The following is a 21,321-nucleotide window of genomic DNA, read 5'->3' on the forward strand; positions in this document are numbered from 1 at the left end:
TGTTGTTAGCATTTGGCCTCTCCCAGTATATTCCTATAGCTCCAAACGGGGGTGACGTAGGAAGCGACCACGCTCTTCCACAAAGGCACAAAGACCAGACAGGTAAGGTAGGTAAGAACATATCTCACTATGGAAAAATGGTGGCCTGTTCCTTTAAGTTAAATGTTTGTCAGAAAAGGAGCAGTTGTTAATATCGAGTTGCCTTGTGTACAAAATGCATGTATAAATAAAGTTGCCTTGCCTTGTCTTAATATGGCTTTTTTAAGATCCACTCCCTAACAAAAAAAAACAGTTAATTGCCTTTCATCTGATATTCTGACCACAAATTGTAGGACATAAATAGAACCCATTGCAAACATTTTTTTCTCTAAAAGTCAGTTGATTTTAATATCAACTATCCCTATATCAACATTTTTGTTTGCTTTGTTGGTAGAAATGGTTCCTTCCATCAATCAATCAATCAATCAATCAATCAATCAATCAATCAATCAATCAATCAATCAATCAATGGTTTTGTATAGCCCAATATCACAACAGACTTGCCTCATAGGGCTGCACTAAACATTAAGGCAAAAAAACAGAAAAGTAAATGAGACAATGTAAAGTTCAGGTGAATTGACTATCCAGGCGAACATAATGTCCAAATAAGCGCCGGCAACAGGTGGCGACAAGAGGCTTGGGTGTCCCCGTCCTTAGGCCCTCCAGGACGGCGAGGACAAACTCAAAAACCCAGTGGGAAAAAGGAGAAACCTCAGGCAGAACCACAGAGGGATTTTAGAGGATAACATTAAGTCGCTATTTATCATATTGGGTCAAGCTGTAAAGTCATACTATCTCTGTCATAGCCTTGACTGTGGTGCTCAGGCGCCCACTCTCAGCCACTGAATGTTTTGCTTGCGTGTCAGTAAGACGCTCTGAGAGGGTATTCATCCCTCTTCTGTGGAAGCATAGACAGACTTGAATGATAGGACTAGCGCAATGTCTCGAGTTCATGTCTCTGGGTCCTGCCCATTTTTCATCCATCCTCTCGGACCCCGTTGTGACTTCACTAACAAAGGAGAGATCCACTCCCATGGACGGACAGGCTATAGAGACCCACGGCCAATGGGAGTCCCTCAGCAAACGGCCCGAGATCGCAGAACGTCCAGTCCTTGTTGGAGTTTCAGTTTCTCTTGTCCAATCCCATCTAGACAGGCACTCCCGAGGGGCAGTGGGACAGGGGACACCATGTGAATAGTAATGAACAGACTTCATATAAAAAGACAAATTGTATCGTAATAAGACAAAGTCTGCAGTAAGAAGCACTAGGATAGCGCTCAGTGTATTGTACGTCCCACAGCAGTGTTTCTCCTAAGGCAGCTTTACTTCAGGCTGTGGGTTTAGAGCTTTACCTAACTGACCTGATCAGAAGCTGAGTCGAAGAGGTACGTTTTGAGCCGAGTTTTAAATGTAGGGACTGTATCTGCTTCTTTAACGTGAGCTGGGAGTTTATTCCTTAAAACCGAAGCTTGGCACCTTCTTATGCATTTCTTTGCCACACTTTCAACTGATTTGATTTCAGGTTTAAGTATAGACCAGTATGTGACTTCACACTTCTAATTGTCTCACCGGTACAAGTGCTAATGACATGTTGTGTACTTTGCTTTACTTTTCTTTGATTTAGAATGTCTCAGTACAGTATTTTGTGTGATATGGTGACGGAGGAGAGAAATAAGTACATCAAGCTGAAGCAGGCGACTTCACAAACAAGCACGGAGCTGAAGGAGCAGTTTGCGGTCCTGGAAAACGAGACCGAGATTCAGCGCACAATCGTCATCAGCAAAGACAGGTGTGTGCCTCATGTGCGGTTTGATTTCGGTTCAAATAAACACGAACTTCAAAATGAGCTTCGAAAAGATGTTGATGAAGAATGACAAATCGGCCTTGCCAAAATGACTGTTTGTTTTTGCTTTCTGATTTTCTAAAATGTTCCTTTGGTTTTGTCAGGTTAGTTACAAAAGAACGCATGAAGATTTCCCACAGCTGCAAAGTGAGAGAAAGGTTACGCAATGACATCTCAAAGGTACAATAAGCATTGAGTACTTTTGTAAATAAAGTCTTGTGTGTGAATAATGGTGAAGTTATGCAGAAACTTTCTTCAATAATATTACCTCCTGTATTATTTGTTGTTCATCATTTTGCATTATTTCCTTGACTAAGCGTTGCTGAGGGTCAGCGCATGAGCAAATAAATATGCAAGTAATTTCATGCACAATTAAGGCAATTTTTCTAGCTGATTTTGAAACTCTGATTAACGTTGATGAGATTACCTGTGTAATAATCATCATATTTGTAACTCATTGGCGACCATTTTTGTTCACGACAGTGGCCTTTGTTAAAGCAATAGGAATTCTGCACTGCCTGATCAAAGAAAATGATTCACCACCTGGATTTAGAGGGACTCTATGGAGTTTAAAAAATGTAAAATCATGGATTTTCCTCCCCTTACATGTTTCAGCCATGTCGGGCTTAAAGAGATATTTCAGGATTTTTGACATAGGGCCTCATTTCCTAGTTATCCAGAGTGTTGCTGATTTCTGGAGATATTTTTTTGTAATTCATGCAGAGTTTCGTGGCGCTAGGCTAGTGCAAGACTAGCGCATTTCTACAGTATCAGCTAGCCTGCTTTAAAAACAGTCTGACCTGCTCCACAGTGCACCTGAGGCAAATCACTTATAAGACCAGACTAACCATATAAATGTCTGTGTCGATAGAATAATTTCAACCATTTTGCATCTAAAAGAACGTATATTTGAGCAGCATCAGCTTTGTGGTTGTTTAAGCTACGCAGCGGTGGAGTGATCTGCTAGAAAATAGTCCCTCAAAATGCGATCGTTAATGTGATGCAAGGTCAGTTATATTCCAAAAATTATTCTATCGACACAGACATTTATATCGTTAGTCTGGCGTTATAAGTGATTTGCCTCAGGGGTACTGTGGAGTGTTTTTAATGCAGGCTAGCTGATACCGTAGAAATGTGCTAGCCTTGCACTAGCCTAGCGCCACGAAACTCTTCTAATACAAGAACTGCATGAATTACAAAAAAAAAAGCATCTCCAGAAATCAGCAACACTGTGGATAACTAAGAAATGAGGCCCTATGTCAAAAATCCTGAAATATCCCTTTAATATAGAAGGTGCAGTTTCACGTATGGCTTGAGGTGGCAGTAGTGAGTATAAAATGGCCAACTTGCAATCTAGCTTAAAAGCAATCTAGGTTAAATCTAGGTTCAACAACATTATGTGCCCAAAGAATGAGATGAGCTGAATGACCATGTTACTCCATCCTTAGATTTCTTCTTCCCTTATGGCACGGGCATATTCCAAGATGCTAACGGATTCATCAGACTCACATTGTGAAAGAGTGATTCAGGGAGACATCATTTTCACACATTATCCACCACAGAGTCCAGATCTTATCCCCAATGACAATATTTGGGATGTGAAGGCTTTACACAGTGGTCCCATCATCAATACAAGAGCTCGGATTTTTTTGACATTGCAGAACCTTATTGAAACACTGCCTCAGCAAATGCGTGCTGTAATCAAAGCTTTTTGGTTGGGCACGCTTTAACAGTGTTAGCGTTCCACTTTCTCTAGTTATTCGACGTTTGTGCCTTGTATATTTTGCTTTGTGCAGCTGTAGTATATAACCATTGTATTGAACAGAAAACAGTATGTGTACAGTAGTGCTCATTTATCTGAGTTAGAGCTACACTAAAATAATTGGTAGACTTTGCAATGTCAGATTCCGCAGACCATGAGTGCATGGTTTTGAGAAACAATAGCTTTTTCAGACAAAAATACAAAAATAGAATCACATGCTATTCAGAACATGTTGTTGTGCTGTAAATGACATAGCTAAAGAGTTTACACATTGGAAGACTTTATTAGCATTTATCATTCAATTGTAATGAAATTTGTATAGCCCTATATATATATATATATATATATTTATATGATATGTTTTAGGTTTCCTGGAAGCTCCAGCAAATCAATCAGGAGTTTGAGGACAACAAGCTGGAATTGGTGAAGCTCACACAAATGATCAACCAACAGGAGAATGCACTTTTGGATCTAAGCAAGAGTCATGAATTAGTCGTACTGCGCCGCAATTCACTGTATGCCAAATTGCTGTTTGTAATTACCTCCAACCGAGTAATTGCTGATTGTCGTGTAATAAATATGCCTTGTTCCTCAGGGGCATTCAGCTGCTGGAACATGACGAGGTGCTGCTGGGCTACTATGAAAAGGTTAATGTTCAAGAGGCGGACATTAACAAAGGGAGCATGGCTGTAGAGACACTGGAGAAGGAGATGATGGACTTGCAGCTCCAAATCAAGGAGGAGAAGCGTTTGCTGGAGCTCCGGCTTAAGGAGGTGCCTCTTACGAAACAGATGGAGGAGGAGATTACCTTGCTGCAGATACAGGTGAGAGAGTATCATAGTAAATATTCACATCACATAAGGCTCCCCATAACAGCATCACCAACCTCCTCTGCTCAAAAGTACCATCTACAAACTTTCAGGCCGGCACTGTAATTACTTGTAAAAGTTGTGGGCGTAACGATGTGTCTGCACTTTAGGTAGTGATTTTCTTTAACTCCAGTCACTGTGTTGGGTGGAAATCCTTCATTAAAATCTGCTCAGTTTTGCTGGGTAAACAGTGACACAGCGGCGGTCGGCAAAACACCCCCTTCTTTCATTTGCCATTTTCATTTTGCTGCGAAAAGACACATATGAATGTTACATCTCTTGTTCCTGTCGTAGTGAATGTGATGGCTTCTCAAAAGCCACATTTAGAAACTAGCGTGTGCTGATTTGAGAAGTATAGTGTTTTCCAGAGTTATAAAATCAAAGTATATGATTTTGGTTCTTTTATTGACAAATCTCAATCCTTAAAACTGACCACTTGACAAAAAAAACTCTTCTACAAAGCTTTTACTGAAATACAAAATATGATGGCACTAATCTATACAGACGGCATTGCTTCATAGAAGGGGTGTGGCCTCGCCTAGGGGGAAAACGGAATCTTTTGGGAAACACAATTTTTCACTCTTTTTAGCCATTTTCTGGCCAAATATAAACTTCTTTATCACATACAATTGAAGTCAAGTCTAAATCGGGTCCATATAGATGTTTATTCACAGCAGATTGTTCAGCAGAAACGGAAAAAATGGCAGTCGTAGCTAGCGCTAACATTAGGACAATGCTAACATGAAGTATTGTGTTAGCATTCTCCTTTATTTATGTAATTACGGGCTGTTGAACCACTTTGCTCCTCTCCATGTCTTTGTAACTTTATTTAGTAGATTTATTCATAATTCAGCATTTGAGAAAGTTTAGATTTTTCTCCAAATTGTTTTCCCCCTTAGCTGTTTTCATACATGACCATATATGGGCGATTCCAGAGATGCCGTCTGTATCAATAGGATCGAGCACTCATCGAAGTGGTCTTCATATAGCGTTAATGATTTTCTTAGAACAAGGATATAGATGGGCAACGGAAAAAAATGGTCGCAGTGCTGCTTTAGAGACTGTTTACGTGTCGTCCACAGTGTCTCTCTCCATGACAGGCTCAAAATGATGTTAAGATAAGATAAACTGTCAACACTATTTAGAGCTGTTAATCAGGGCCTCCTGCTGATCAAATGTATACGTCTGTGCACAACAATTAAGACAAAGTTTTAGAGTACCCTAACAGATTGTGTGTAACTTTTGTATGCGCAACAGCAAGCGGTTTTGTCCAAAAGTGCTGCAGGCTATAGTCCAACCATGAGCGTCCCTGTAGTTTCTCTGCAGTCATTTCCAACTTTTATGTGATTTATCATTTGAATTCACTGCATAGATGTCTGAGGGAATGAGAGTTGACGTGGCGCACTTAGGTCCGGGGCGTTGCACTCCAGTGTGTTCATCTTGATGTCAGTCCCAAAGAGAAAGACAAGATGTTTATTTCGCATAACTCAATATCAAAAGTGTTTTGCAGAAAACAACAATGCTTCTTTTCCCACCCTCTGATTCGGCTAGAAGAACTAAAAAAAAAAGAAAAGGACTCCTAAAACAAACAAACAAGTGAATAAATTTCCTGTTAGTTGTGTCTTGGATCTAGGAGTAGTAATGTGGTTTTCGTGATGGTCCAGAAACATTCGACCAGCTCTATACCCTCCATGGGGTGCTGCAGGGTTTAAAACTGGGGTACCTGTTTTTACCTGGACACCAGATAATGGTTGATATGACAATAAATAGAAACCAATAAAACAAATGAAGGTGTAAGATATACTTTATATAATTTGTCCTCTGCATTTGACCCATCCTTCAATGCTACTCGGAACAATGGGCGACTGCTGTGCAGCGCCGAGGACCCATCTTCAGATGTCAAGCCAGGCTGATGGTCAGAATCACCTGGCTGGAGGATTAACCTATTGTACATGTTTTTGATTTATGAGAGTTTGTGCAACCAGTCCTCGTGTGCTGTCCGAGTCGTATGTCAAAGCTCTTGGTTTACTGGTCAATCTATGTTTCTACTCTCACCACCGAGCTGCTGCTCAGACATTTGTTTCAAATGCCTCCTCCGGTCTGGGCACGTCCCATTGAGAAGACTAAGGACATGCTCGAAAGTCTACGTCTCTCATCTGGCTTGAAAACAGCAAGGATCTGACCGGAAGTGCTGGAGTGTAGTATGGAGTGAAGTTTGCGTGATGCGGGAAGTCTGGACATATCTGCTCAGACTGCTGCTTCTCTGACTTGACCCCACATAGAGCAGAAAAAGATGGATATATGTTACTGTTAGAGGACATTTTAACCCTGGGCCGGCAAAGGTTTCCAATAATGCGAAGCATTAGTTGTTATATCGTTGTTAATGCTTTGACTAATCCGTTAAATGCCAAATGGCCTTATGGTTCAGAGAATGAGTGCAAGCGTAAAGGGTTATGCTCAGAGCCAGAGAAACTTTTGTTATTTCCTAAAACATTACTTGAGAATGCAGGTATGTGCTTTACATTTTGTTTAAAACATTTCTGTTTAGCAGCGATACGAACATTTCCCTCTGGCTGAAAAAACTGGCAGTACATAACCTACACATCCAAAGCTGCTAAATTTAAAGGGAATGTTTTTGAGGTTGCTACACTGTTATGTCTGTAAGCAAGCTTTGATCACTCATCAAAAGCAGCCAATTTCTAAGCCTCATTTTCTGCTATTTTCTTGAGGTGAACTGACTCTATTCAAGCAAGAAACAGACTGCTTCAACTATCTTCTGAGATAACAAGATTCAATTCAACAGGGACAAACTCAAACCTAACTTCACTTCAAACCATGTCGCACAGAAATAAATATAACCATAAACAGACAGTTTTGCAATGCAATGTGACAGATGCAGAGAAAAGAATGGAGACATTTTTGAGCACACAGCGAGGTTGTCTGCCAGTAATGCTGTCTGGGGATTGGGTGTGCGGAGGTTTTGGATCAGACTAGTATCTGGACCAGACCTGTCTCATCGAAGTCTTTGGACAAAGTCAGTGCTGGGAGTGACTGCTCCATGTGCGGCTTTGAAAAAGTTATTTTCCCTCCATCTGTCTGACTTCTGGTGTTGGTAGTTTGCAACAATAGGCCTAAGTGGTGCATGCTGTACCCACATAGATTTACTGTGCGAGGCGAGTTGTACTGTCCTTGTCCTTTTGTGCTGGCATGAATACAGAGATATAGCGGGTGGATGTAGGGTTGGATGCCCACAAGTTCCAAGGACACATATTAAGAGGCTATATCTGCAGGCAAACTAGACATCCTCCAGTTCAGGGGAAAATTCTTATTTCTATACTATTCTAAAATACAAAGATCAATACTGGTCCTCATGAAGAGGTATTTATCTCATTAATTTACTTCTTTGTGACTAAAGTTAATAATTTCATGTCTAAAGTCAACTTATGCCAGTGAAAAGAGAATTAATTTTATATTTTCTCTTGATCAGTACTGATGCATTATAAGTGTAGTAGGCCTATGTCTGATCATACACAAATATTGACAGGTAATCATTTGATTTAAAGTGTTGCCCCCATGCATTTAGTTCAATGTCCCGAGAAAACAAATTTCCATTTAAAGCAGGATAAAAAAGTACAACTCTTTTACTTCATCTTCCCCTTTGGAAAATATGCTGATATACAGTAGATGTCATGGTGAGTGATTGAATTAAGTTTTTTATCTGCCAACTCACACTCTATGCTTTCATGGAGTCTCCACAAGTACTATTACTCCAAAAAAACTAGTGTGTGTAAGTTCACCATTTGGGCAATAGTTAACTCACTGTTATTTATTTATTTATTTATTGTTTCTCTCAAATATGCAAAAGATTACAGGTGATGAATTCTCAGAGGGAATAAGTAGCGAGTGATGAAGTGGTAGACGGGGCAGGCGGCACGGTAAGCACAGCGGTTAGCACTTGTTGCTTCACGGCAAGAAGGTCCCAGATTCAAGTTTGCATGTTCTCCCCGTGTCTGCGTAGGTTTCCTCAGGGTAGGTTTCCCCTACCACTAAAAACATGTGTAATCAGTGAATCCTCCAGGAGGGGATTCTGACCATCAGCCTGGTACATCTGGAGATGGGTCCCCGGGTGCGGCCACTGTTCTTTACGGTTTGCCCGAGCAGCATCGAAGGACACAATGAAGTATACCTTACCTTACCTTATCTTACCATAACGAGGGAGCACTAATGATGACTCTCTTGTATGTACCATGAGTCTGTAAGTGCCGGTACACAGGGAATAATTACACATTACATACAGTACATGCATCAGCTGTTTTGCTCTTGTAATCCGCTATGTCAGTGTTTGATTAGCCATGAAAATTATTTGAAAAAATCAAAATTATCTGTCCAATTTAAAAAAAAAAAAAAAAAGAAAAAGATTCTTCTTCAAAGTAATATGAATACTTTTGCATTTTTATTCCAGATTCAGTTTAGTTTGAGAGCAGACTGAAATGTGACCTGGTAAACCCATAAAAGAATCACATGCATTTCAGAATATGTTTTTAGAGACATAGGGGCCGATGTTTTTCTCTCCAGACGTGAACATTGTTTAGCTCAGTGGTTCTCAACCTTTTGGAGCCGCGACCCCGATTATAACAGTTAAAGGGGTTCGTGACCCCCGCCCGAGTCACACCATGAGAAATTTGAACATTAGCTGACATAATTCTTAAAGATGTGATGAACTTTCTTAAATGTGCAGGTGGTTCTCAAATTCTCAAGAATTTGGAACCCCTTTCTACATTATGTTGAGAATATTTCTGTTCAGAATGTTTCGGGCTAAGATTTTTATTCTTTCTTACTGTGCTACTTGTCTCTTTGCAACTACCACTCTTATTCAATGTTCTCCCTCCCTTTATTGATTGATTGATTTTTTTAATTTTCCTCTTTGACTAATTGGGCAGGTACAGTGGGTTTAGGTAAGGGGTAGAGTGTGTTTTGATTAAAGTTATACTTTGTCTGTTTATGGTTTTGCATAATTGTAAAATTCATAAATAAAGTAAAAACTAATAATAATAATTCTTAAAGGGACTATACGGTGTTTAAAAATGTTAAAATTAAGTATTTCCCTCCCCATACATGTTCCAACAATGTCCTAATGTGTAGAAAGATGATACTTCGGGTCAGAAGTGCCGCACAAGCTTAAAGGAATAGGCCACCGTTTTTACATACTAAAATATGTTCTTACCTCACTTTAGTCGAGTTAATATATCCCCGTCTGGTCTTTGTCCGTGCGCTCTGTCACGTAAACGGAGCACATACGCAGCCTCTCCCACATGTCACATAGCTCCGAAAAAGCTCACGATAGAAGCTACCAAGCTCTTCCACGTGTTCCCTATTTAAATAAAGTTACGTGAAGTGTTTTCATGCGAAGTATATTTACACAGAAATGTAACATGTCGATTTTATAAGCAAATAAAAAGGGGGACTATATTGTGAGGCGTAATGATACGAGGAGCACAGCGTCCGCGCAGTAACTCCTAAAGGTTATTGACGGAAGTGAGCGGGGGGAAGTCTTTAGGAGTTACTACGCGGACGCTGTGCTCCTCGTATCATTACGCCTCACAATATAGTCCCCCTTTTTATTTGCTTATAAAATCGACACGTTACATTTCTGTGTAAATATACTTCGCATGAAAACACTTCACGTAACTTTATTTAAATAGGGAACACGTGGAAGAGCTTGGTAGCTTCTATCGTGAGCTTTTTCGGAGCTATGTGACATGTGGGAGAGGCTGCGTATGTGCTCCGTTTGCCTGGCAGAGCGCACGGACAAAGACCAGACGGGGATATATTAACACGTCTAAAGTGAGGTAAGAACATATCTTAGTATGTAAAAACGGTGGCCTATTCCTTTAATATAAAAAGTGCAGTTACACGTATATACCTGAGGTGGCAGTAGTGAGTATAAAATGGCTAACTTGCCTCTAGCCCCTTTAAAAAAAACAATGGATAAAATAAAATTCAAATTCCGAACAAATAATGGCACTGCTGCGATAAAATATTATGTTATATGCTAATAAAAATATGTATATTTTATCTACATGATCTGGCGACCCCCCAAATTTGTCTCCCGACCCCCAGGTTGAGAACCACTGGTTTAGCTCACGATGGGGTAAATAAAGTTTTTAGTTTGACCCGTGAGACCCGAAGGCTTAAGAAAGAACGCAAGGCAGCGCAAAGTAAACGAGGAAATGAATGAATGGTGTTCCCATCAGTGCAGTCACCTCCTCTTGTGACGCCCCCTCACAAGTGGCGGAGGCGAATGGCGCATATAGCTCTGCCACTCCGAAAAGAATTCACCAAAAGCCGGCGCCCCTTCTTGCGCCACCACAAGATCTGGCCCTTAAACTTCAGGGTGAGCAGGTTTTGTCCATAATATGGACCTCATGAAAAATGTTGTTTGCAGTGGACTTTAACTGCAACCTATTTACCTCTTTAACCTTTGATTTGACAACATTGGAATTGCTTGATTATGATTTATTTTGCAGCCTGTCTAAAAGCAAAAAAATAAAAATAAAAACAGACCCAATAAAACATTGTAGATAAAGAAAGTCTATTTTTGGAATTCAGTACACCACAACCCTTTTCTCTAGCATTTTCCCCATTTTCCCCTACAGTCCTCTTACAGCAGGAGTAACTTTGTCTATTTGTTAGAAGCTCCTCTCTGTGTCCTTTTTCCATTTCCACATTACTACTCATGTCTCGCTCACAGCCCTCTCTGTGTGATTGACCGTTCAATTGGCTGCACAGTCTGTACAGTAAATTCCTCCCTTATGCTCTTTTCTTTTCTTTTTTCTAACTCAACTCTTGGATCCTTCGAGGAAAGGCTGTTTACATTTGTGATTAGTGCATCAGTGCCTGTCCATCTCCATCTCTCCGTCCACTCATCTACTCTGTCGCTCTGACTTTCTTTTTTCCTCTGTGCAAATTGCAAATCATCTGCCAAATGAGTTGTTTTTCCACGCGCTGCCATGTCACTCCCCAGGGCAACCAAAAGTGAATCGCACGGGTCTGCCCTTACGCGCGAGGCTTGCCAACTCCATTCAGTCTGCAAATTCATTCTCTATGCGAAAATTCAATCACAGTGCCACTGTCTTGCTGTCGATTTATCATATATATTGTGTATCTGTATTCATCTGTGACCGGTTTATCTGTTCACAGCAGACACAGTCCCCTCTTCCCTTTGATGGGAATTTTTGACAAAGACAGATCGGGCCATCTGTGAGACTATTGAAGTTCAATACACTCGGAGGCTTTCATTTGCTCAGAGGAATTTTAATTGCTCTGAAATAAACCGCCATTGGATTGTGAATTTAGTACCTGTTTATGAGTGGCTGGCGCATCAACACTTCGGGCACGTGAGCAGGCTGAAACTATGAAGAGAAGTGATAATATTATTCAAACAGCTCTCTAACGACTGCCAAATGCTACTGCCTGCTCAGTATGAGCCTCACAGACAGAATCACGCTTATTTTTAGATGTTACACTACACAGATTTTGAGATTTATAACCGGGCATAGCACAGTCTCAATGGCAGTGAGTCACTGTTTGTCTTTCCTGTCCATATCAGAAGACTGTCTGAAGATCGTCTACTTTTTAATGTAGCAAGATACATTTACACAGGGACAAACCAATGTGAATCTGGTCTTTTTTTTTTCTCTCTTTTTTTTTGGGGAAAGAAATGTATTTAATAGTCAACGTAGGAGTACAAAGACAGACAAAAGACAGGTGACAATGTATAGACAGACTTTACAGAGACAGATAAGGACAGGCGGACACACATTTAGGGCAGTGGTTCTCAACCTTTTGGAGCCGCGACCCCCATTATAACAGGTAAAGGGGTTCGTGACCCCCCACCCGGGCTATTGTTAAATAGTGGAGATAAGTTCTCATAATGTTGTTTATAGGACTGCATTTTATTTTATTTATTTATTTTGTTTTTTTTATTATTTTTTTTTATTATTATTACTATTATTATTATTTTTATTTTTTTTCATGTCTTTTTTATTTAAAAAAAAAAGACCTTTGTTGTAACTTGTTGTTCTGACTTGTCAATAAACAAAAAGTAAAAAAAAACAATAAAAAAAAAAACAAAGAAAAAAAAACAAATCAAGCAAATCAAACAAATAAAATTCATGAAACTACGAACAAATAATGGCACTCTGGTACAATAGCAAACACATGCTACAATGAAACATTAGATTATATGCTAATGAAAATATGTATATTTTATCTAAATGATCTGGCGACCCCCCAAATTTGTCTCGCGACCCCTATGGGGGTCCCGACCCCCAGGTTGAGAACCACTGATTTAGGGAATAACATTCAACTCTTTGTGCCTACATATACACATATACACATGCATATACATACATACATATACAAACATACACACACACATATATGTACATATACAGGTTCACATACATATACACACACATATATTTGTAAGTTGTATTAAGTTGTATTGAGTTATACGGTGAATCTGGTCTTGACAGCTCTATATTCGAGGGAGGTCAAATGAGAATCTGTTGAATTCGGCTTACTTTATATGTGTCAGTTATTGCCCCCTGAACTTTTGATGTAATAGTTACATTTTTTATGCTCCCCAGAACCTGAGTTTCTCTGCTCTGCCCCTGCAGCTGAGGCTCTCTTTTCTTTTATACTCTGCGCTGTGAGCACAGGCTCCAGGGAACACTACATGATGCTAACAGTTGTTGGGGCATCTGGACTTAAGTTTGCTGGTGAATTGATTAAGTTTCACCTGTTAAACGTCTCTTCGCTCGGCGCGGGCATCGACCCGTTTGTTGTATCATCGGGCGCATTGGCACACAAATCTATGTCATTGAATATGCCATTTTATATCAACTATATTAATAACAGCGGTGCAACTACTATACAATGCCATTCAATCACAATGACATCAATGTGCAGCCCCTCGGAGCACGTGGTGTCTGATGCACAACGAGTATCATGGTATAGGAAGTGACGGCACTGAACAGTGGATTTAAAATATCAAAAGCTAAACTGGCATCATCAATTGTATCGACAAAGCATGAAAAATAACATGGAAACTATATTTAAGTTGTCAATGCCAATTCAGTCTCTACGTGTTTTTCCAAAGACCATGCTTACTTACTATTTTTCAATGAAACTATTTTTAAATTGTTTCCCTCTGATTAGATTTTTTTTTTTCATAAAATTTCTACAGACACTGGACACATGGTTGTCACAGTGGGGTACATTCTGGCCAAGCTTCTGTAACTGATTTTCGCTACAGCACAATGTGGTCACATTCACATTTCCAAAACTTAAAATCAAGAAGATTTGATCTGATATAATGGTGTTTAATGAGAGTGTTCCGGCAATTGTTTTGGCCTGTTCCCCAAAGCCATCACTTCAGACCAAAAGTGTTTCTGGAAACTACTAATTTACAAATGCAGCACTGCATACACTCGACTTATTCTGATAATGCTTGGGTTTGTTGGTGATGCTCCTGAGGTTGAGACTATATACTGGTCAAAAGTTTGGAAAAAAAAATGTATGTCTTGGCTTTTCTTTATTTTCGACACTATTTACATTGTGTGATTCATTAAACTATGAATGAACTCATGGGGCCTGATCTCATGGGGCCTGGCGTAACAGCAGTGTTGGTCCATGCACGGCACAGAAGCGTGATCGAAACACCAGCATGTGCTGCCGGCCCACCACCCCACCACCCCTGATACATGGAAAATATGCATTCAAGTCCATAGGAGGAAAAAGCTTTGGGTGCGACCACTGCTGTACATAACATTGCCATTCACCATGGGTGTCTGTCCAGCCCACGACCATCCCACTTCCTGCCTCAGGCATGAAGCTTCAAATTCCACAGAGCGCCCCCTGTCAGTGCCAAAGTCTAGTCTACAGCCTGCGTTTAGAAACACAAGATCAGTACGTAGGAAACAAAATAGGGTGAAATAACTCAAAATATGTTTCATATTTTAAATTCTTCAAAATTGGCACCCTTTATTCTTGGCATTTTCTCAATGAGCTTCATAAGATAGTCACCTGAAATGAATTTCAACAATTCTGTGAAATGAAAACCATTTGCAGTGACTCATTGTGACGCTCATTGAGAAAATGTCAAAAGTGTGCGAAGCAGTAATCGAAGCAAAAGCTATTTTGAAGAATCTTTTCCAACTCTTTTTGTTTAAAACATGATTCCAGATGTGCTCATTCAGAAAGTAGTGGCGGGTTCACACCAAACACAGCCAATGCCTCCAAAGCATCAGATTTATATTGAAAATATATGGTGGATGTGCCTCGGGGAGCATTGAGAGATCCCGCAGTGCGTTCCGCACCTCCTGTGCGGCGCGTTTTGAATGTTTTTTGTGCATGGGAAGCTTTTGACGCAGCACCTCCAAAGTGGCCGACGTTAGAGTTGTGATTGTTTAACTTTTTTGAGCAATTCATGGCGACCAATCAGGAGTTTTTCCCAACAGTGACGTGAGCTACAGCAGCTCTGGGACTTTTACAAAGACACACATCAGTGTTTCTTTTACCTAAACACCCAGGAGTAAAAAAAAGTGGCGAAAAGAGGCTGGATCTGCACTGCGTGTTTTGGCCTTGATGATGCATGAGCATTCCCAAAGCTAATACTACATGCTAAAGCTCTGATCGATCACATGAAAACGAGAAATATGTATGAATAAAGTCAATAAAACCACCATCTAGATAAAGCATCCATTTAACAACAGTCACACACTGAGCTGGGCTTGTTGATTTTGTAGTTTATTGCTCACGTTTCATATACAAGTGGCCGTTGCCGATTTTTTAGCACCCAGAGCTAACTAGTTTCTTCGCAGCTAGCAGCTAGCTCCAATCGATCTTGTGAAGACAAGTATTATGCACTAAAAACGCCAATAAAGCCAGTAACTACATAAACTACAAAATACAGCCTTTTAGATTATCACACATTGAGTCGGGCTTGTGGTTTATTGCAGATTTCATCAACAATGAGCTGTAAGCGATTGTAACAAGCTAACGCGCTAACCTAGACTAGCCATTGTCCACCGGCACAAATAATCGCCCCTTTTTTCAAGTGTGTGGGGGCTAGACTTAAACACTGGGGAGATCTTGGCGTAGACCATGGGTTATAGTTAAAGATCCATAGGATATGGCACTAGCAAAGAGGGACTTGTTAGCCCCAAAACGGCAGTTATTTTTGAAGCAAGAGCTCCTTCTTACGCTTCAGAACACGCTCGGTGACAAGAGTCTGTCTTCAAAAAGCACAAGCATCCAACAAGGGGCTTTGGATGTGTTTTTGAAGCCAGCAACATAACGCAACATAATGGCTTCAGTGAGAATCTACAATGCAAAGAGTCTTGAAATAAAAGAAAAAATAATACATAAAAAAACTTTTGATCAATAGTGTAACTGTCTCTTTGATAGCTCATACTCTTTGATATTGACTCAATGCTGTAGAAATATTTTGTTGATGATATAAATATTTTCTCTTTGCACTGCGCTTCTGTTTTACTCAAAGGATGTACATATCATATAAAACTTAGTATTGTGAGAACATATGTGAATACTGCAAATTTACTCAAACCCTATTGAAATGTTAAAATTGTGAAAAACTTTTTCTTCAGTGACAGTCTCTTCTTTTTCTTGTTTCAAGTCTGTTGAATGATTTGCCCAAGATTCGAGAACTGCCAGCGCTGTCTTTAAAGGGGCTAGATGCAAGTTCGCCATTGTATACTCACTACTGCCACCTCAGGTCATACGTGTAACTGCACCTTCTATATTAAAGATTGTCCATGACGGCAATTCGGACTTGAAGTAAAACCTTTTGAGCGACAGTGCAGGATTTTAAAGGCAGTTGCGGAGAATAGATCTGGGCTCCTTCTACACCTTAGGACATTGTTGGAACATGTAGGGGGAGGAAAATACATAATTTTGACATTTTTAAACTCCGTATACTCTCTTTAACCTGGACTCTAATTTCGCCTACTTCCACTATTTACAACAAACTACTTTCTAATGCTTCCAGCTTCAAAAGACCAGCGTATGACATGCCTTTGTGATGCCGTGCGATTAATTCTTGTTTTGGAGATTAGAAAGGCAACGCTTCATCTGCCGTGTTGACATGCTCCAATAATTACCCCCGGATAACCTTATTATGAAGAGGACTTTTGTGTCAGTTTATTGACCTTTCCGCTTTCGCAATCGGTCCCACTTTGTTTTATGGATTTTAATTGGGGAGCTCTTTTTAACCTTTCTTTAAAAGACATTACACAAATAAGGTCATAATTCCTGTTTATTATGATTCCCTGCCTCTAATAAGCTATAAAATCGCCTAATAAGTGTGTTGGAAATTATGCAAAGTCTATGCAAATTGTTGTTCTTGCACAGGATGTTGCCCCGTGTTATGGCATTCATGAGGCAAGAAAGGAGGCATTCTTTGAGGTTGTCAGATGAAGTGAGCGGAGACGCGGGCAGGCTGAACACACAGGCTGACACGGAGACGGATGAGTACAAAGAAAACGACAAACAACTCACGGCACACACAGAGAAAAGGAGAAACGCCGACAAGAGCATGCGAGTGGCGCCACAAAAGACGCGCCTAAAGATTGATTGAAAAGTAGAAAAGGGAGAGAGAACGAGTGACGGAGACACACTGCCGCCCATCCATCACATGGTTTAAATGGTTTTGGGGGTTGTCATGAGTGAGGGAGACGGGAGAGGGAAGTACAGTGGGAAGCTCATAGTTCACTATAGACCAAGTTCATGTCGAGGGGAAGTTGTTAGGAGAGTGGAAGAGTTGAAAGGGAATTGATCATTTAGAGTTAGCAAACTTTATTGTCTTGTCAGCAGGAAATTGTCTCCTAGCGTCTAATAGCCAGCACGCCTCGCATGAGCTTGGATGGAAATAAATGAAGCCATGCAGAGGGTTTGAACTTCAGATTTTTTGGTCAATTTTAATGACAAGTGAGAAAAGTTCAAGGATGCCACTTTATAGCGCTTTTTTTTTTGGGCTAATAGAATGACCGCTATGTGTAGATCCTGAAGTGTTTTGAGACTGATCTGGCCAATTTAAAGTCCTCTTTTTTGTGAATTTATAAATCTGAAACAAATTATGAATCAGCCTGAAAGCACCAGCAGTGGTTCAATTATAAGACTTGTGAATCTTTTGTCCAATTTTGCTGCCCTTTGTGTTTGCTTGTTTTGGGGGGAAATTGGCCTGCTGTGTTAAAATGTTGGAATATGTTCCACTTTTGAGTGAATTTTGGTTATTTTGAACTACTCTGAACAAGCTTATTAGTTTCGTTTTTTTGGTCCAATCTCCTCCTAAAAAGTGGAAAAAAAGTTGAAGATAAGATAAGATATGCATTTATTGATCTCACAATGGAGAAATTCACTTGTTTACATTCAGCTCTCAGAAACATTCAGGGTGTGCAAAATAGACAGGAAATGTGCAACAATTAAATAGTTAATAGAAGTATCTTATGTACAATGACTGCAAAAACTTTAGGGGGCAAAAAGTATAAACAGTAAAAAATAAAATACACAGATTACACAGATAAAGTGATGCAGATAAAGTTATGTGGATACTGAGATTATTGCACGTAGTTCTGCAAAGAGGTTATTGCACATGTTACTTTACATCCCCACAGCAGTGGGGATAAAGGTTTTGCGGTAGCGCTTCTTTTTACACTGAGGGTGTCTCAGTCTGCTACTGAAAGAGCTGCTCAGCTCCTCTACAGTCCCGTGCAGTTGGTGGGGGGTTTTGTCCATGATGGAGGTGAGCTTGGAGGTCATGCTTTGAGTATCTAATTTATTTAGAGATGTGTTTCAGTCGTCGGAGTAAAGTTATGGAATGGCCTCAGTGATAAATTTAAGTTAATAAATTCTCTGTCAAAAAAATCAGTGAAATGGGATTACATTAATTCATATTAATTATGGGATTAATGAGAATAATTTTCCTATTTTATGAATATGTAATGAATTTGTCAAATAGGGCATTGCATAACAGTTATATTGTTATAGAATGTGAATTCAATGTTAAAAGTTTTGATGTTGAGTTTCTTGATGTAGTTTAGTTAAGTATAGTATAGTATAGTATAGTATAGTATAGTATATCTATATACAGTACAGGTGAAACTCGGAAATGTAGAATATCGTCCAAAAGTTCATTTACTTCTGTTATTCAACTTAAAATGTAAAACTAATATATGATATTGACTCACGACATGCAAAGTGACATATGTCAAGCCTTTATATGTTGATGATTATGCATTTTCAAAATATTCTAATTCTATGAGATTTTTTATTTGGTGTTTTTACAAGCTGAGCCATTATAATCAAAGGCTACATATCTCACTTTGCATGTAATGAGTCTATCATACTATATTAGTTTCACAGTTTAAGGGGAGACACTACAGGCAAAACTAAATTTTTTCAGTTTTCAGGTTTTGGGCCAAATTGGTCTCTGAACATGTAAGCAGAAAATATGCCTAATCTTCACAATAACATGTTTAAATATTGCGCTGATTCAATGTTCCCCCATAGACTTATATGGGACAATGCAATTTCAAGGGCCTTTTTCTCAAAACACCTTTTTCTGTCATTGTGGCGACACTATGTCCACGTCAGTAGGACCTAAAGACTTCAAATTTTCCAGCCTTGGACTGAACAATATTTGGAAGATTTTTTCAGAGGGATTTTTTATTATTTAATCTCTAGCCCCATTTATTGAGTTTTGAATGTCAAAAAATAAGGCGAAAATATTTTTTTTACAAAATGTTCCACTAAAAAACAGATTATTTTAAAACTAAACAAGAAATCCAAAATCCCCTCTGAAAAAGTCTTGGTAACTCATTCATCAATAAAATTAAACAATAAATTTGAATGTAGCTCTATCCATTATTCAGATTTCGTCGCCGAAAAGATGGGAAATTTGGGGCTTTCTTATATGAAAAGATAAAATGACAGAAAACTTGCATTGTATTTTTTTCTTACATTTATGCCAGTGATCGACAGTTTTAAATTGATATCTGTAAATATACATTTTTTTCCCTATTCACCTGCAGTGTCTCGCCTTAAGTTGAATAACAGAAATGAATGCACTTTATAACAATATTCACATTTCCGAGTTGCCCCAGGCAAAGAAGAAAGCGCTTTGCTTCTGCTCAACCCCCTTTTTGGTTGTGATGATCTGGATCTTGTGTGCAGAGTGCTGCTTTGAATGTGAGCAACCAAAATAAAAAACTGAATTCTATAGGGAGCACTTTGTTCTTTTTGTTAAATTTGAAATAGCATGATTCCTTTTAGTTTCTGTAAATGTAATTCAGATTTGTTGTGTTTTTTCAGTTCACAGTGCACATTCTAGATATGCCCCAGGTCATTAACATTTGAGAGAACATTGAAATCATGCAGATTACAGCACAAGAAAGCTGGACTACAGGGTTAGTAGGTTTCATACGTACCAAGAGAAAACATGATATGACTTTAGTAATTGCAGCCTTTACGGCAAACAAATACACTTTCTTTGGCTTCTTCATTTCATTGTTTTCTTCCTTCTACCCTCACCCACCAGCACGTCCTGCATCATATCCCAATTTCCCCCAGTTAACCACATGATTTCTTTAAAGCACAAGTCAGAGGACGCGGGGCGGAAGTTTCAATGAGCCGGACCCTAAGTCTCCTTTAATTAGGCCCGCTGTCCGTTTGCATAATCTCATCCGTGACCGCGGGAGCCAAATGGGAATCATCACTTTGTTCCACGCCGTCTTTGCCTCCTGATGCCGGCCGGAACTACTGCATGCCGATGAGAGGAGACAGGATTTCATAACAGAGATCATCAGACGTCAGACCCGCTGCTTTGAGCAATATACCACACCCCAAGGAGGGCTGCAAGATAAATCACGATCAAAATAAAACTTCAATTTGATTTGGTCTAAGATGGCGAATAGAAAACACTACTGCTTTCATAACAGGTTCTATGCAAATAATACTGTGTGTCTAGTAAAAGGTTTTATAGTGCATGAAGCCTCCTATTTATACAAACATTCATGATCATGAGTATTTTAGTAGCTTATAGTTCATATTTCAGTCTTCTCTCAACTGTTCTTCCTTAAAGGGACTGGATGCAAGTTGGTCATTTTATACTCGCTACTGCCACCTCTGGTCTGACACGTAACTGCAGCTTCTATATTAACCTCATGCATGACAGCAACTCTGCCCCAAATTAACAGCTTTCTGAGTGACAGTGCAGGATTTTAGAGGCAGTTATGGCACTTCAACACCACTTAATCCGGCCCCTCCCCTGCAGAGCATAAATTCCAGAGTATGGAAAAAAAGTAAGTCTCTAATCCAGGGGTCACCAACCTTTTTTCAGCCGGGGGCTACTTCAGGAGCATTAAGTTGTCGAGAGCTACCAGTTAAAACCAAATCCTAAAGACTTAATCGTACACTGTTTACATATAGAATATTAACCACAAATTATATCAAAATATCTTAATTTTACACTCGTACTAGACACACAAACAGAAATAACTGTATTTTGAAGAATCACCCGCGGGCACCACATTGATGACCCCTGCTCTTTTTAAAGAACAACCAGATTGCTCATTCTTAAATTAAAGAATATTTTTTTTCCATAATTTAAAAAAAGGAAAGAGTTCTAAATGGACAGTCTACCCCAGGGCGGCTGTGGCTTCAATAACAAGTGTAAGCCGTTGTTATTAATGAAGCTATACAGTCAAGTTGGGGCTTTGACCAAATCA

At 39.5% G+C, this 21,321-nt stretch overlaps 1 protein-coding gene across 1 annotated transcript in view; it reads left to right on the forward strand.

Annotated features, from left to right (window-relative positions):
• The window catches only part of ccdc146 (coiled-coil domain containing 146), a 107,392-nt gene that overhangs the window by 38,609 nt on the left and 47,462 nt on the right, over positions 1-21,321 (forward strand). The window contains exons 15-18 of the mRNA XM_079552398.1: positions 1,664-1,828; positions 1,987-2,062; positions 4,011-4,159; positions 4,240-4,468. Coding sequence (XP_079408524.1) covers positions 1,664-1,828; positions 1,987-2,062; positions 4,011-4,159; positions 4,240-4,468 — 619 coding nt within the window. The remainder of the gene's footprint in view (positions 1-1,663; positions 1,829-1,986; positions 2,063-4,010; positions 4,160-4,239; positions 4,469-21,321) is intronic.

Source organism: Gobius niger (genome assembly GCF_951799975.1).
Source record: "Gobius niger genome assembly, chromosome: 2".
Taxonomy (NCBI): domain Eukaryota; kingdom Metazoa; phylum Chordata; class Actinopteri; order Gobiiformes; family Gobiidae; genus Gobius; species Gobius niger.